Source organism: Convolutriloba macropyga, chromosome 3, assembly GCF_964194025.1.
Source record: "Convolutriloba macropyga chromosome 3, txConMacr16.3, whole genome shotgun sequence".
In the NCBI taxonomy this organism is placed as follows: Eukaryota; Metazoa; Xenacoelomorpha; order Acoela; family Convolutidae; genus Convolutriloba; species Convolutriloba macropyga.
In genome coordinates this window covers 54,862,888-54,879,670 of record NC_134470.1, presented here as the reverse complement: position 1 = coordinate 54,879,670, position 16,783 = coordinate 54,862,888, and the positions used below count along the sequence as shown (strand labels likewise).

At 35.4% G+C, this 16,783-nt stretch overlaps 1 protein-coding gene across 1 annotated transcript in view; it reads left to right on the top strand.

The window, feature by feature from the left end:
* LOC142336287 (uncharacterized) overlaps window positions 1–16,783 on the top strand; it is a 279,116-nt gene that overhangs the window by 121,092 nt on the left and 141,241 nt on the right. The window contains exons 22-23 of the mRNA XM_075385000.1: window positions 121–264; window positions 16,172–16,383. Coding sequence (XP_075241115.1) covers window positions 121–264; window positions 16,172–16,383 — 356 coding nt within the window. The remainder of the gene's footprint in view (window positions 1–120; window positions 265–16,171; window positions 16,384–16,783) is intronic.

The window sequence follows — 16,783 nt, the reverse complement described above, 5'->3', positions numbered from 1 at the left end:
AAAACACATCAACTGACTCTCAAGAAACTGTGATACGGATCTTAAACAATTAATGAAACTAATATGTGCCCATTTCTAATAAAAACGCGTTATAATTGTCACATAATCGCTTCTCACCAGGTGTGACCGTGGGCAGTGCAGACAGTGCCTCTCAAGTGGCCAGTTTTGCAGCTCAGGTTGACCCCAAGAAACTCAGCTCAGATTCTCAGGGCAAACTAGTGTCTATGTCCAGAAAGGCCGTCACAGGTTCCAGGAGGGGCAGAGGTCAGTTATTAGCTATTTTATTCCCTCTTAAAATTAGCTTTTAATTCTCGGTACTAGTTTTTGCTCACCTACCCCCCCCCCCCCCCCATTCATTTTGTTTTCATTATGCCCCCCCCATCATAATGTGACGGTTAGTTTCCAAGATCTTGCAAGAATTTTGCAAAAATGTTGCAACAGTACTCATTATTCGCTCTCCAAAATAACAAGACAGCCATTAGAGTTCGTTTGTGGAGTCTGTGAAGAAGATGGGAGTGCTTTTGGCGTTAGTGGTCTCATCGCCAGATAAAAGGTGGGTGAAACCATTATAATTATTTATCCTATATATTAAATGTATGACAGTTTATAAGGCACCGTGTTTAACATAAGGCGAAAATGCATGTTTAAGAGGCCTCTGAAGAGCATGTTTAAGAACTATCGAAGAGCATGTTTAAGAGCTCTCGAGCAGCATGGTTAAGAGGGCAGATTGCGAGAGATTAATGACCGAAAAAATTACTCTCGTAAAAGGTCAATGTCCGAAAAAGCGCAGACTACAAAAGAGTCGTTGACCTAAATGCGGAAAGAGTCAATAACCGATAATCCAGCTCTCAAAAAGTTCAAGCGCCGCAAAAAAAAACAGGGATGCAAGAAAAGTCATTCATCGAAAAAATGTCAATTAGAAACAGACCAAAAAGAGGGTATTGCTATTTTTTGGCTTTATTAATTGCTCCTGAACGAAGTTCATAGCAATTATTAAAAACGTGTTGGTCGTTTTTCATCCAAATTTTTTTGCTTGACCATTTTTTGCTTTTCTTCTAGAATTTTTTTGACTTCTCAAGTTACTTTTTCACGCTTTCGTTCTTCATTTTTGAGTGATCTCTATTGCTCACTATTGTTGCTAATATAAACTTGGTCGCATAATAGGAATTTTAAGGGCCAAATAGCACAGTTTGTAGTGCATATGGCAATGAAGCGGGAGGTTAGCGGTTCGAATCCCGGTGGGGTCAAATGTTTTTCCACCCGCCTGTCGTTCGAGAGCAATTCTTCCGACATTAGTGGGTTTATGTTTTGATTTCTTTGTTTTGTTGACAATCTGTTAGTTGCGAACACATGAAATTAAACTACTATATTTAATTGGTTTTGGTCTTTTGCTGCTCGTGTTGGTCTTTTTTATGCAATTTTTTGCTTGACCGATTTTTTGTCTTGACTCATTTGATTTTTCCTCCTTAAAAACGGGATAATCAGGTAGCGCCCAGCGGGCATTAAGTTTCATTAGAGGCCATTAGTTGCGTTCAGTAGTCCTTCATGTGCTTAGTGTGGAGAAGCTACTTGGAAGGCCGTAGTTTATGGTTAAAAGGTCATTTCAGGAGTTTTTGCCCAAAATGTTACATTTTTTGTGTTTTTTTTGTTATTTTTCGAATTTTTTGTTGGACCAGTCTAAAAATAAGGGTGGTAAAGATTTTTTGCAAGACATATATACTTTTTATGGTCATTTTAATGGCTATTTGTTTTAATACTCCAAGCAAAAACACGCAAATTTGTACTAATTTTCACAATTTTTTTCAAGTTTTCTGATGTTTTTTTCTTCAATTTTTGGTTTCTCCAGCTTCATGAGATAAGAAACCTCTTTAGGGGTATGGTAATAGGTCACCGGAACATTTTGAGTGGCAATGAAATAGTTTTCAAGATTTTATCTTCATGAATTTTTGCATTTCTCTGACTAAACATGAAATTTCTTTTTTTTGACACTTATTGTCATTATTAAAGTTTCTCAATTGTTGGAACTCTATTCAAGTTTTTTTCCAATTTTAAGGTTCCTCAAGCCTCCAGAGCCAATGAGTATCCTCTATGGGTTACTGCACAGTTTCTGGAATTAATGGTATGTTTTTCAAGTTTTCATTATCGCGAATTTTAGAATTTTTTGACAAAACTTTCAGTTTCAGTTTTTTTAACTTTCATTGCCATTTTTTAGGTTTTTTTTCAGCCACAGGAGTCAGAAAATCTTCTTTAGAGTTTAATAATTAGTTACTGAAAAATTTCTGTTGGCCAGGGAATAATTGTTAATGTCACAAAATTAGCAATTTTTTTTGATAAAACTCTCTATTCTTTTCAATTTTTTCTTTCAATTTTTAGGTTTCTCCAGCCTCCAGAGCCAAGGAACCTCCTCTAGGGTTTGATAATAAGTTACTGTATAGTTTATGGATGTAATGGAATGTTTTTGAAAATCACCATTATAAACATTTTTTGACAAAACCTGCAGTTTTTAATTGTTTTGACCTTCATTGTCATTATTTAGGTTTTTTCAGCCTCAGGGGTAAGAAAACCTCCTTTATGTTCTGATAATAAACTACTGAAAAGTTTTTTTTTCTGGCCAGGGAACAGTTTTCAGTTTTTCATCAAAAAACTTAAGCAATTTTAAATAAAACTTGCTTTTTTTTGAAGTTTTTTTAAAATCTTTTTGCAATTTTTAGGTTTCTCCAGCCTCAAGAGATAAGGAACCTCTTTAGGGGTATGATAATAGGTTACCGGAACATTTTGAGTGGCAATGAAATAATTTTAAAGATTTTATCTTCATGAATTGTTGCATTTCTCTGACTAAACATGAAATTTCTTTTTTTTTGACACTTATTGTCATTATTAAAGTTTCTCAATTGTTGGAACTCTATTCAAGTTTTTTTTCCAATTTTAAGGTTCCTCAAGCCTCTAGAGCCAATGAATATCCTCTATGGGTTACTGCACAGTTTCTGGAATTAATGGTATGTTTTCCAAGTTTTCATTATCGCGAATTTTAGAATTTTTTGACAAAACGTTCAGTTTCAGTTTTTTTTTAACTTTCTTTGCCATTTTTTAGGTTTTTTTTCAGCCTCAGGAGTCAGAAAATCTTCTTTAGAGTTTAATAATTAGTTACTGAAAAATTTCTGTTGGCCAGGGAATAATTGTTAATGTCACAAAATTAGCATTTTTTTTGGATAAAACTCTCTATTCTTTTCAATTTTTTCTTTCAATTTTTAGGTTTCTCCAGCCTCCAGAGCCAAGGAACCTCCTCTAGGGTTTGATAATAAGTTACTGTATAGTTTATGGATGTAATGGAATGTTTTTGAAAATCACCATTATAAACATTTTTTGACAAAACCTGCAGTTTTTAATTGTTTTGAACTTCATTGTCATTATTTAGGTTTTTTCAGCCTCAGGGGTAAGAAAACCTCCTTTATGTTCTGATAATAAACTACTGAAAAGTTTTTTTTTCTGGCCAGGGAACAGTTTTCAGTTTTTCATCAAAAAACTTAAGCAATTTTAAATAAAACTTGCTTTTTTTTGAAGTTTTTTTAAAATCTTTTTGCAATTTTTAGGTTTCTCCAGCCTCAAGAGATAAGGAACCTCTTTAGGGGTATGATAATAGGTTACCGGAACATTTTGAGTGGCAATGAAATAATTTTAAAGATTTTATCTTCATGAATTGTTGCATTTCTCTGACTAAACATGAAATTTCTTTTTTTTTGACACTTATTGTCATTATTAAAGTTTCTCAATTGTTGGAACTCTATTCAAGTTTTTTTTCCAATTTTAAGGTTCCTCAAGCCTCTAGAGCCAATGAATATCCTCTATGGGTTACTGCACAGTTTCTGGAATTAATGGTATGTTTTCCAAGTTTTCATTATCGCGAATTTTAGAATTTTTTGACAAAACGTTCAGTTTCAGTTTTTTTTTAACTTTCTTTGCCATTTTTTAGGTTTTTTTTCAGCCTCAGGAGTCAGAAAATCTTCTTTAGAGTTTAATAATTAGTTACTGAAAAATTTCTGTTGGCCAGGGAATAATTGTTAATGTCACAAAATTAGCATTTTTTTTTGATAAAACTCTCTATTCTTTTCAATTTTTTCTTTCAATTTTTAGGTTTCTCCAGCCTCCAGAGCCAAGGAACCTCCTCTAGGGTTTGATAATAAGTTACTGTATAGTTTATGGATGTAATGGAATGTTTTTGAAAATCACCATTATAAACATTTTTTGACAAAACCTGCAGTTTTTAATTGTTTTGAACTTCATTGTCATTATTTAGGTTTTTTCAGCCTCAGGGGTAAGAAAACCTCCTTTATGTTCTGATAATAAACTACTGAAAAGTTTTTTTTTCTGGCCAGGGAACAGTTTTCAGTTTTTCATCAAAAAACTTAAGCAATTTTAAATAAAACTTGCTTTTTTTTGAAGTTTTTTTAAAATCTTTTTGCAATTTTTAGGTTTCTCCAGCCTCAAGAGCTAAGCAATCTCCTCTAGGGTTTGATAAAAGATTACTGCATAGTTTCTGGATGTAGTGGAATGTTTTTCAAGATTTTAACATCACGAATTTTAAGGTCATTATTCAGGTTTTTTTTTAGATTCAGGGGTTAGAAAACCTCCTTTATGGTTAAATAATAAGTTATTGGAGAATTTTTATTGGCCGTCGAATAATTTTCAACTTTTTAATATCACAAATCTTGGCAATTTTTTAAAATAAAACTTGCCATTTTTTCAAGTTTTTGTGAAAAGTTCTATTATTTATTTGAGGTTTCTCCAGTCTCAAGAGCCAAGGAACTTCCTCTAGTATTTGATATTAGCTTACTGTATAGTTTCTAGATTTGTTCAAATTTTTTTTTAGATTTTTTGAATTTTTTTAGTTTTTTCGGGGCCCAAGGACTTCCTACAAGGTTTGACAATAAGCTACTGAAAAGTATCTGGAGTTAATGGAATGGTTATAAATATTTTAATCACTCGAGTTTTAGCAGTTTCCTGAGAAAGTTTTAACTTTTTCGAGTTTTCAGAAAATTTTGGTGTTCAAAATTGATGGGTCTTTATGATCCACTGAAACTATTTAAGGCTTGAAATAGGGATACTGGATTTTCTCTATTTACTGAAAAGGTTCTGAAGATATTAATATGAGAAGTTTTAGCATGACTTTGTTGAAGTTTGCAAATTAAAAAAATGAATGTTTTTGACCTTTTCTGAGTCTAACAATGATTACTGGCAACGAATTTTTTTAGGTTTTGCAGATGAGTTTTCTCACAAAGCTCCAGAGACAAAATTGGTTTTGAACATCTTTTCTGCTGCGAAATTTGGAAACTTATCTTTTTTCGAACCTTTCAGTTTCTATACGATTTAATTACTAATCAGGCTAGAAAACTCGAAGTTGCGGAGTCGAATCTCATCATAGAAAATATTTCAATCTCTCTTTATGTGCTAGTTGGGGTTCCTTTCCTTCTCTTTCTCGTTCACGTTTTATCTCTCACACTCTATCTCAAACAAAATTTGTAGCAATCTTATTAATCATTTTGGTCTTTTTTATGCTTGTTCGCTTCACCGATTTCTCGTTCGACACATTTTACTTTTCGTCCTCGGAAACGAGATAAAGAGGTTGCGCCCAGTGAGTATTAAGTCCTCTTAGAGCCTTTCAGCTCAGTTATCTCATCAGCCGCCTACCAATCCCCAACACTGCACATTCTTCAGGGCCACGCGCAGCCAAAGATCTACCTACCGCCATTGCCCCCTCCCACCGCACACTGTTGCCTCCTCCACCCCTACTGCCCCCCCCGCTGCGGTGCATCCCTCTGCTCACCTCATGCCCCTTCAATTAAGCTAAAGCTAGCCTCAGTAAACCGTGGCTAGCTACTGACGGAGCCAACCCCTTGCCGGTTGTTTGAGAGCATTTCGCCCGACGTTAGTTGCTTATGTTTCATTTTTTGCGAAGTAGGTTTTGTTGGCTTGGGGAATTTTGCGATTTTTCACTCACGATTGAACAATTTATCCGTTAATTGCTTTCCACCAACATTTTTCAGGCAATGTCTTTGGCTGACAGATCCAGATTTTTGAGACACTTGTTTGCCTTTGTATTCACGATTTTCTCCTTCGATTTTTCAAGTACCATTTTTACTTCGAATGTGAGGTGGAATTTGCACAAAGTTAAATTATTAAAAGTATATCGGATGTTCTGTTATTGCTTTAAGATGCTTAAAAAAGTTTTTAGCTTACCGCCAACGCAGGTTGGATTTATCCCCTACTTTTATAAGGAGTTTCTGTGGATGTTAGTCGGATGTTTCATTGTCATCAGAACAGAACACAAAACTTTAATTTAAATACAAGTTTAGAAGTTTTGCCTAATCTTAATATTTGTGACCATCGCGCTCATTTTCCTTATTTTGCCGGATCTTTTTTAATTACTTAGCCATCGTATACAATTTTTAGTTTTCGTTAATTGTATCAATGAAATTAATATTGGGATGCGCTTATTTGTTCGTCCAAAGTTCTTAGAGAGTTCTTGGAAAAAAGGTTTATTTAGATTGCTTTTACGGACCTGCTAGTTTATATATTAATTCAACGTCGACAAAGAACCACTGAACACTATGTTTAAGCGCCTATCTTTGCATGTTTTAACCGCCCTTAAACATGGTTTTCTGAGAAAGCGACTGACAACAGTCGGGTTTGAACCTGGGTCTAGGGGTTGAGAAGCGGAAGCGCAATGATCCGAGCTAAGGAGCAGGTGAGCCACGTATTTTATCTGGACCTTTGTCCATTTTGCTCATTTTTGCACACATTTTTTTGCTGCATGTCTTTCCTCCTGTGACTATATATCTATTTCTATATATTAAACATAATTCGAAAACCTATACTACCGTGTTTAAGCTCTTAATCTTTAGATGATTTAAGGCCTCTTAAAGATGCAGTAAAGCGTCTTGTATGCATTTTGATAAAGGACAATGGCCGAAAACCTGCTGTTACCAAAAGAGTCAATGACCTGAAAGCTATCTATGCCATAAAGGTCAATGACTGAATAGGCGTGGATGCAAAAATAGGTCATTGACCGAAAGGTTGCCAATGACCGAAAAGCTGCGTGTGCCAAAAGGGTCAGCGACTGAATAACTTCGGATGCAAAAATAGGTCAATGACTGAAAAACTGCTAATACAAACTGAATCTATTTATTACCCGAAAATAGTCCATGAATGATACGTGCTGATGCATCACTGATGTTGACAAAATAAAGATTCTCTAAGTAAAGGTCAATTACTGAAATGAAAGCGAAGATAGAAAATTGTCCGTATAAGATGATTTTAGTTAGCTGGGTAGTAAGGCCGCTGTGACAAGCTTTTGTGCAACGTTTTAAAATTCTCCGTAACATAGATTGATGCGATTCTTCTAAGCGGAACTTATTGTGCAAAATGTTTGCGTGACCAATTTGGTTTTTTAAATGATATATTGCTTCACTTTTTTCATTTTTTTTATGCTTTTATGAGTTCAAACAAAATTGAAAAAGGGTGAAGCAAAAGATCATTTAAAAAAGCAAATCAGTCACCCGAACATCTTGCGTATCAATTTCTGATGAGAAGAATCGCATCAATCTATGTTACGGCGAATTTTAAAACGTTACACAAAAGTTTGTCACTGCGGCATTACTATCTAGGTAATTAAAATAATCTTATATGGACAATTTTCTATCTTTTATATATTAATTCAACGTCGACAAAGAACCACTGAACACTATGTTTAAGCGCCTATCTTTGCATATTTTAACCGCCCTCAAACATAGTTTTCTGAGAAAGCGACTGACAACAGTCGGGTTTGAACCTGGGTCTAGGGGTTGAGAAGCGGAAGCGCAATGAGTCGAGCTAAGGAGCAGGTGAGCCGCGTATTTTATCGGGACGTTTGTCCATTAACGTCGCTTGCGTTTCTCCTTTTTCCATTTTGCTCATTTTTGCACACATTTTTTTGCTGCATGTCTTTCCTCCTGTGACTATATATCTATTTCTATATATTAAACATAATTCGAAAACCTATACCACCGTGTTTAAGCTCTTAATCTTCAGATGTTTTAAGGCCTCTTAAAGATGCAGCAAAGCGTCTTGTATGCATTTTGATAAAGGACAATGGCCGAAAACCTGCTGTTACCAAAAGAGTCAATGACCTGAAAGCTATCTATGCCATAAAGGTCAATGACTGAATAGGCGTGGATGCAAAAATAGGTCATTGACCGAAAGGCTGCCAATGACCGAAGAGCTGCGCGTGCCAAAACGGTCAACGACTAAATAACTTCGGATGCAAAAATAGGTCAATGACTGAAAAACTGCTAATACAAACTGAATCTATTTATAACACGAAAATAGTCCATGAATGATACGTGCTGATGCATTACTGATGTTGAAGAAATAAAGATTCTCTAAGTAAAGGTCAATTACTGAAATGAAAGCGAAGATAGAAAATTGTCCGAATAAGATGATTTTAGTTAGCTGGGTAGTAAGGCCGCTGTGACAAGCTTTCGTGCAACGTTTTAAAATTCTCCGTAAAATAGATTGATGCGATTCTTCTAAGCGGAACTCATTATGCAAAATGTTTGCGTGACCGATTTGGTTTTTTAAATGATATATTGCTTCACTTTTTTCAATTTTGTTTAATGCTTTTATGAGTTCAAACAAAATTGAAAAAGGGTGAAGCAAAAGATCATTTAAAAAACCAAATCAGTCACCCGAACATCTTGCGTATCAATTTCTGATGAGAAGAATCGCATCAATCTATGTTACGGCGAATTTTAAAACGTTACACAAAAAATTGTCACTGCGGCATTACTATCTAGGTAATTAAAATAATCTTATATGGACAATTTTTTATCTTTTATATATTAATTCAACGTCGACAAAGAAGCACTGAACACTATGTTTAAGCGCCTATCTTTGCATGTTTTAACCGCCCTTAAACATGGTTTTCTGAGAAAGCGACTGACAACAGTCTGGTTTGAACCTGGGTCTAGGGGTTGAGAAGCGGAAGCGCAATGAGTCGAGCTAAGGAGCAGGTGAGCCGCGTATTTTATCGGGACGTTTGTCCATTAACGTCGCTTGCGATTCTCCTTTTTCCATTTTGCTCATTTTTGCACACATTTTTTTGCTCCATGTCTTTCCTCCTGTGATTATATATCTATTTCTATATATTAAACAAAATTCGAAAACCTATACCACCGTGTTTAAGCTCTTAATCTTCAGATGTTTTAAGGCCTCTTAAAGATGCAGCAAAGCGTCTTGTATGCATTTTGATAAAGGACAATGGCCGAAAACCTGCTGTTACCAAAAGAGTCAATGACCTGAAAGCTATCTATGCCATAAAGGTCAATGACTGAATAGGCGTGGATGCAAAAATAGGTCATTGACCGAAAGGCTGCCAATGACCGAAAAGCTGCGTGTGCCAAAAGGGTCAACGACTAAATAACTTCGGATGCAAAAATAGGTCAATGACTGAAAAACTGCTAATACAAACTGAATCTATTTATTACACGAAAATAGTCCATGAATGATACGTGCTGATGCATCACTGATGTTGACAAAATAAAGATTCTCCAAGTAAAGGTCAATTACTGAAATGAAAGCGAAGATAGAAAATTGTCCGTATAAGATGATTTTTGTTAGCTGGGTAGTAAGGCCGCTGTGACAAGCTTTCGTGCAACGTTTTAAAATTCTCCGTAACATAGATTGATGCGATTCTTCTAAGCGGAACTTATTATGCAAAATGTTTGCGTGACCGATTTGGTTTTTTAAATGATATATTGCTTCACTTTTTTCAATTTTGTTTAATGTTTTATGAGTTCAAACAAAATTGAAAAAGGGTGAAGCAAAAGATCATTTAAAAAACCAAATCAGTCACCCGAACATCTTGCTTATCAGTTTCTGATGAGAAGAATGGCATCAATCTATGTTACGGCGAATTTTAAAACGTTACATAAAAAGTTGTCACTGCGGCATTACTATCTAGGTAATTAAAATAATCTTATATGGACAATTTTCTATCTTTTATATATTAATTCAACGTCGACAAAGAACCACTGAAAACTATGGTTAAGCGCCTATCTTTGCATGTTTTAACCGCCCTTAAACATGGTTTTCTGAGAAAGCGACTGACAACAGTCGGGTTTGAACCTGGGTCTAGGGGTTGAGAAGCGGAAGCGCAATGAGTCGAGCTAAGGAGCAGGTGAGCCGCGTATTTTATCGGGACGTTTGTCCATTAACGTCGCTTGCGTTTCTCCTTTTTCCATTTTGCTCATTTTTGCACACATTCTTTTGCTCCATGTCTTTCCTCCTGTGACTATATATCTATTTCTATATATTAAACATAATTCGAAAATCTATACCACCGTGTTTTATCTCTTAATCTTCAGATGTTTTAAGGCCTCTTAAAGATGCAGCAAAGCGTCTTGTATGCATTTTGATAAAGGACAATGGCCGAAAACCTGCTGTTACCAAAAGAGTCAATGACCTGAAAGCTATCTATGCCATAAAGGTCAATGACTGAATAGGCGTGGATGCAAAAATAGGTCATTGACCGAAAGGTTGCCAATGACCGAAAAGCTGCGTGTGCCAAAAGGGTCAGCGACTGAATAACTTCGGATGCAAAAATAGGTCAATGACTGAAAAACTGCTAATACAAACTGAATCTATTTATTACACGAAAAAAGTCCATGAATGATACGTGCTGATGCATCACTGATGTTGACAAAATAAAGATTCTCTAAGTAAAGGTCAATTACTGAAATGAAAGCGAAGATAGAAAATTGTCCGTATAAGATGATTTTAGTTAGCTGGGTAGTAAGGCCGCTGTGACAAGCTTTCGTGCAACGTTTTAAAATTCTCCGTAACATAGATTGATGCGATTCTTCTAAGCGGAAATTATTATGCAAAATGTTTGCGTGACCGATTTGGTTTTTCAAATGATATATTGCTTCACTTTTTTCAATTTTGTTTAATGCTTTTATGAGTTCAAACAAAATTGAAAAAGGGTGAAGCAAAAGATCATTTAAAAACCAAATCAGTCACCCGAACATCTTGCGTATCAATTTCTGATGAGAAGAATCGCATCAATCTATGTTACGGCGAATTTTAAAACGTTACACAAACAGTTGTCACTGCGGCATTACTATCTAGGTAATTAAATTAATCTTATATGGACAATTTTCTATCTTCGATTTCATTTCGGTAATTAAGCTTTACTTGAACAAAACCTAAAGAAAACCTTGAAGAAAGCTTGAAAAAAGAAAAGAAGAGAAAAGACAGGGGTAAAGAGGAGAAAAGAAAGGCACAAAGGGAGAGAAAAAGACAAAAGAGAGAAAAAGAATGAAACAAAATAGAAATGAAACAAAGAAATACAGGAGGAAAAAAAGAGAGAAACGAAAGAGAAAAAGAAAAAGAAAGGCAGAAGAAAAAGAACAGTAAAGAAACGAAAGAAAGAGAAAAAGACAGAATAGAAAAAGAAACGAAAGAGAGAAGTTCTTTCGAGAGTCAAAAGCAAAACACGAACAAATGTTTCGCAGCCTAACTTCATTTGCGATAATAAAACTGACAGCAAATGATTAAGTTAATTAAACTTCAGTTGTTTAAACTTCTTATGAGACTGAGATCTAGCAAATGATGTTTAATTGACCTAAATTTTTGTTGTCAGTTTTATTAGAGCAAATGAAATTAGACTGCGAAGAATTTCGTCGGGTTTTGGTTTTGACTCTAGAAAGATCTTTGCTCTCTTTTCTGTCTTATTTCTTTCTTTTGTTTCTTTACTGTTCATTTTCTTCTGCCTTTCTTTTTCTCTTTCGTATCGCTTGCTTTCTTTCTTTCTGTATTTTTTGTATCTTTTCTATTTTACATTCCGTTTCTCTCTTCTTTTTTTCTCCCTTTCGTTTCTTTTCTCTTCTTTCTCTTTCTTTTGTCTTTTTTCTTTTTTGCTTTTCTCTCTTTCTTTTCCGTCTTTTTTCTTTTTTGGTTTCTCGGGTTCTTTTTTAATAGCTGCACAGCGATAGCTGGGGCTATTATTGGCCTTCTCTTGGTTTTTTTTATTTCGTCGTCGCGATTTTTGTTGCGACCATGTGACGTCATGACGACTTCAAATTTGCTTTCAGTTCATTCGTTCATGCAATTTCATCTGAAGAGCGTGCGTGACGTCATTTTCGCTCTTAGTGGAGCGAGTTTTTTTTAGCTCATTCGCGTGATTAAAATTTTGGTCTAACTTGACTTACCTCATTCTCAAAAAAGGACTTCCTCAATTTGAAATTGGCTTTTTAATTTAATTCAAAGTGATAAGGTGAAATGGGTGTGTGTCACTCTAAATGAGTGTTATTTGAGTGCAGCTAATACAGGCAGCAAAAACTTGTACAGATTTTGAATCAAAAAATAACACATCAGCTTTCTATGAAAAGATGATTTTTTGGTCTGTCTTTACTGGTTTTTTTGAGACTGCAGAGCTACGAAGCTATTGTGGCTATTTTCAGGTAATCTGCCAGCTATGTTTCTCTTTTGATGGTCTTTTGTGTTTTCACTCTTTCATTTCTGTTGTTCGGCACTCCCCCTCTCTCTCACTCTGTCTTTTTTTCTCTTCTTTTCTCTATTGTTTTTCTTTTTTGCTTTGCGTTTCTGTCTTTCTCTTCTTTCTGTTGTCTCTTTATTTTCTCTATTTTATTTCTCTTTTTTTTCTGTTGTTCTTTTCCGCCTTTATCTTCTATTTTTCAGTTCTTCTTCTGCCTTCATTTTCTCTTATTTTTTGCACTGTTTCGTCTGTCTTTTCTCTTCTTTCTCTCTCGCCTTTCTCTCTTTCTCTTTTCTCCTTTTGTTTTGTTTCCCTTACTTTTCTTTTTTGGTTTGTTTTTTCTTTTTGATTGGTCCTTTTTCGTGTTTTCGTTCATTTCTCTGTTTTTCTCATCTCTCTCTCTCTCTCTCTCTCTCCTGTTTTTTTACATCTCTTGCTTTTTCTTTTCGGTCTTTCGTTTTTGGTTTTCTCTTCTCTTTCTTTTCTTTTTTAGTCTTTTTTCTGTTCTTTGCTGCCTGTTCTCTGTTTCTTTACGCTTTCTCTTTCGTTTTTCTTTTCGCTTTCTTTTCTCTGTTCTCTTTCTCGTCTATTTGTTTTCTGCCTTCCTTTTCTCTCTTCCTTTTTGATCTCTCTCTCTCTCTCTCTCTCCCTCCTTTTTTGCTTCTCTTTATTCTCTGTCTTACTTTTGGTTTCTCGGTTTCTTTTTTCTCTTTCATTCGTCCTTTATGTGTTTTCTCTTTCATTTTTTACTGTCTCTTTCTCTCTCTCCTGTCTTTTTTACCTCTCCTTTTCTTTCTATTCTTTCTTTGCTTTTCTTCTCTTGCTTTCCTCTTTCTTTTCTGTCTCTCGTTTCTGCCTTTCTCTTCTCTTTTTCTCCATTTTCTGTTTTTCTTTTCTGCCTTCATTTCGCTGTTTTTCATCTCCCTCTCTCTCTCTCCTGTTTTTTTTCACACCTCTTGCTTTTTCTTTTCCGTCTTTCGTTTCTGCCCTTCTTTTCTTTTTCTCTTTCTTTTCTGCTTTTTCTATTTTAATTCTTTTCTCTTTTCTGTCTTTCTTTTTTCTTTCTTTTCTATTCTCTTTTCTGTTCTGTTTCTTCTGCCTACTTTTCTCTTTATTTTTTGCTCTTTTCTCTTCTTTATCTTTTCTCTCCTTTTTTGCTTTTCTCTCTTTGATTGGTCTTTTTTGTGTTTTCTCATTCAATTATCTGTTTTTCCATTCGCTCTCTACTGTCTTTTTTACCTCTCCTTTTCTTTCTATTCTCTTTTTGCTTTTTTTCTTGCTTTTCTCTTCCTTTTCTGTCTCTCATTTCTGCCTTTTTTTCTCTTTGTTTTCTCCCATTTTCCGTTCCTCTTTTCTGCCTTTTCTATTTTTTTTCTCTTTCTTTTCCGTCGTTCTTTTCTCTTTTTTTCTTCGCTAGTCTTTCTTTTCTGTTCTTTTTCCTTTTTTTGCTCTTTGTCCTATCTCTCTTTCTCTTCTTTCTCTCCTTTGTCTTGTTTTTTTTCTATCTGCTTTTCTCTCTTTTTCTGCCTTTGTTTTCTTGCTGGTCTCGCAGTTTTTTTCTCTTTCAATGGTCGTTTCGGTTTTTCGGTTTCTTCTTTAGTTGCTCTGTTTCTTTTCTCTTTCATTAGTCTTTTTGTGTTTTCCTTTTCATTTCTTTGTTTCTCTCTCTATCTCTCTTCTGTCTTTTTACCTCTCCTTTTCTCTCTTTCTCTTCTTTGTTTTTGTTCCATTTTCTGTCTTTTTTCTCTCTCTTCCTTTTCTGTCTCTTTTCTCTTCTTTTTCTTTTCTGCCTTTTCTGCCTATCTTTTTTCTATTTTCTGTCTTTTCTTTTTCGTTTCTCTTTGGTTTCTGAAACTTTTTTGTTTTTCTGTCATCTCTTGCTTTTTCTCTCCTTTCTGTCTTTCTTTTCTCTCGCTTTTTCGTTCTTTTTTATTTTTTTTGTTTCTTCCTTTTTTCTTTTCTCCATTCCTTTTCTCTTTTGTTCTTTCTTTTCTCGCTGTATTTTCTGTTCTTTCTGTTCTCTATTTCTTCCGTCGTTTCTCTTCCGTCTCTTTCTTTTTCTGTCTCTCTTTTCTTTATTTTTTTTTTCGCTTACATTTCTTTTTCGCTCTTTTCTGCTTTTTCTCATACATTTCTTTCTCATACCTCTCTGTCTTTTTCTAGCTTTCTGTTCAGTGTTTTCTCTCCCTCTTTCATATCCTGTTTTTCTCTCTTGTTCATCTATGTTTCTGTTCCCCCTTACTTTGCTCCCTTTTTCTCTCTTTCTTCCGTCTTTTCTTTTTTTCTGCCATTCTGTTCTCTATTTCTTCTGTCTTTTCTCTTCCATTTATGCTTCTTTCTGGCTCTCTTCTGTTTTTCCCGCCTTTTCTCTTTCTTTTCTGTCTTTTGCCTAGTTCTTTTTTCCTCTTTCCTTTCTGTTCTTTTTTCTTTTATATCTTTTGTTTCTCTCTTGCGGTTCCATTTCTTTTCTCTTACCTTTCTGTCATCTCTTGCATTTCTTTTTTCTGTCTTTTCTCTCTTGCTTTTCTGTTTTGTTCCTTTTTTCTCTTATTCTTTCTTTTCCAGTTTTCTTGTCAGTGTTTTCTCTGCTTCTTTCATGTCATATTTTTTTCTCTATATATATTTCTGCTCTCCCTTTCTTCTCTTTCTTCCTCTTTCTTTTTTCTCAGTCTTTTCTGTTTTTTTCCTGCCTTTCTTATCTAAATATTCTGTCGTTTCTCTTCTTTTTTTTTCTCTCCTTCAGTTCTTTTCTTGAATGTTTAAGCTCATCTTTGCTCCTTAGCGTTTTACCTGCGTTTAGCTAAGCCACCATGTAGAAGTTCAATATCTGTGTACGTCGTCGCGCGCCTTAAGTTTGCCAGATAGCAAAGCCAAAAAAAGTTACAAAAAAACTGCTGGTGCTTGGGGTTATATACTAAACCAAACACATCGGTAGCGTAACGGGGTTGCGGAAGGAAACCACCACGGAAAAAATCCCACTTTTTTTTTAGATTAGGAAATAAACCACCACGGAAATAAACCCCCACTTTACTATTAAAGAACTGCGCATTTAGCGCGTTTGGCCATGCCTCGCGGGCCTTGGCCCTGCCTCAGCGGCCCGTGGGACTTGATATGAAACTATCACAACCGAACAAATTATCACAACCGAAGTTCAATTTTAAAATGGGTTTTTTTTCCGTGGGGGTTTATTTCCTAGACCCACCGTAATATAATACATATGGCTGTTGAAGGAGAGGCAGGGGTTCCAGCACAAGGTGGTGCGAAAGAAATCTGACCTTTTTAAAGCCTGTTCTTTTATATGATTTTTTGTTGTGCTTTTGCGGGCCTGCTAGTGTACCATTATAGAGGTGCAAAACTAAGAAAGTATTATAGAACAATTACACTAAGATATTTGGGGGATGGGGGGGGGGGGTTGTCGAAGAGGGCAAGACCTAAAAATTATCTTTAGATTGTCATATTTCCAATTTTTCCCAAACATTTTGAATTCCACGATACAGAAAAAAATCAGTTGTAGCGGAGATTGCCCTTTTTAAATTCTAACCAAATTAAAACTGTAAATACTATTCAAAAGAAATTAGTTTGTTGTTCACAAACTTTATTGGGCCTGCATAACCAACCATAGTTGTTCAATCCCAATTCCAGGCAACAAGAAGAACCAACAACGGGCACTGAAGAACACGGGTGACTTCTTTGGCAAGTCTATGACTGCTACCAAATCGGACTCTGTGGCCACTACTACTACCACAACAACTACCACTACTACAACAACCACCAGTACTACAACTGTGTCTGAAGACGGAACCGTCGTCAATGTCCAGGAGCAGCCGGATGTCTGTGGAGGCAACTCCGGCCAGGTAGCCAATTAATTACCTTAAGTTTTCACTGATCCTATCTTTTTCGGGAAATTTTAACGCGCAGGATTCGATAAGATACTTACTAGTTCTCATTGGTCGATAATTCAAATTTCCTGAAAGGCTATTGTTAGGGGTCGAAGCAGGCAAAACTACTGTGGAAATGGACCAGTACTGCATTTGAACCAGCATCTCTTATTTGCAAGCCTAGTGTGCCAACCAGTACACCAACTGGTCATAAGCTCGCTCTCGAAATTGGGCATCTGTTATAACTCGTCCTCATGTTCTGTCTTTTTCCTCAAGGCTTCATTTCTCTGGCCAAGTATCCGTTGAACAAGTAGAGCTTCTTGTCAAGCTAATCTTTGCACAATTTACATAAGGTGGTTCTCTCTCAAACTTCTAA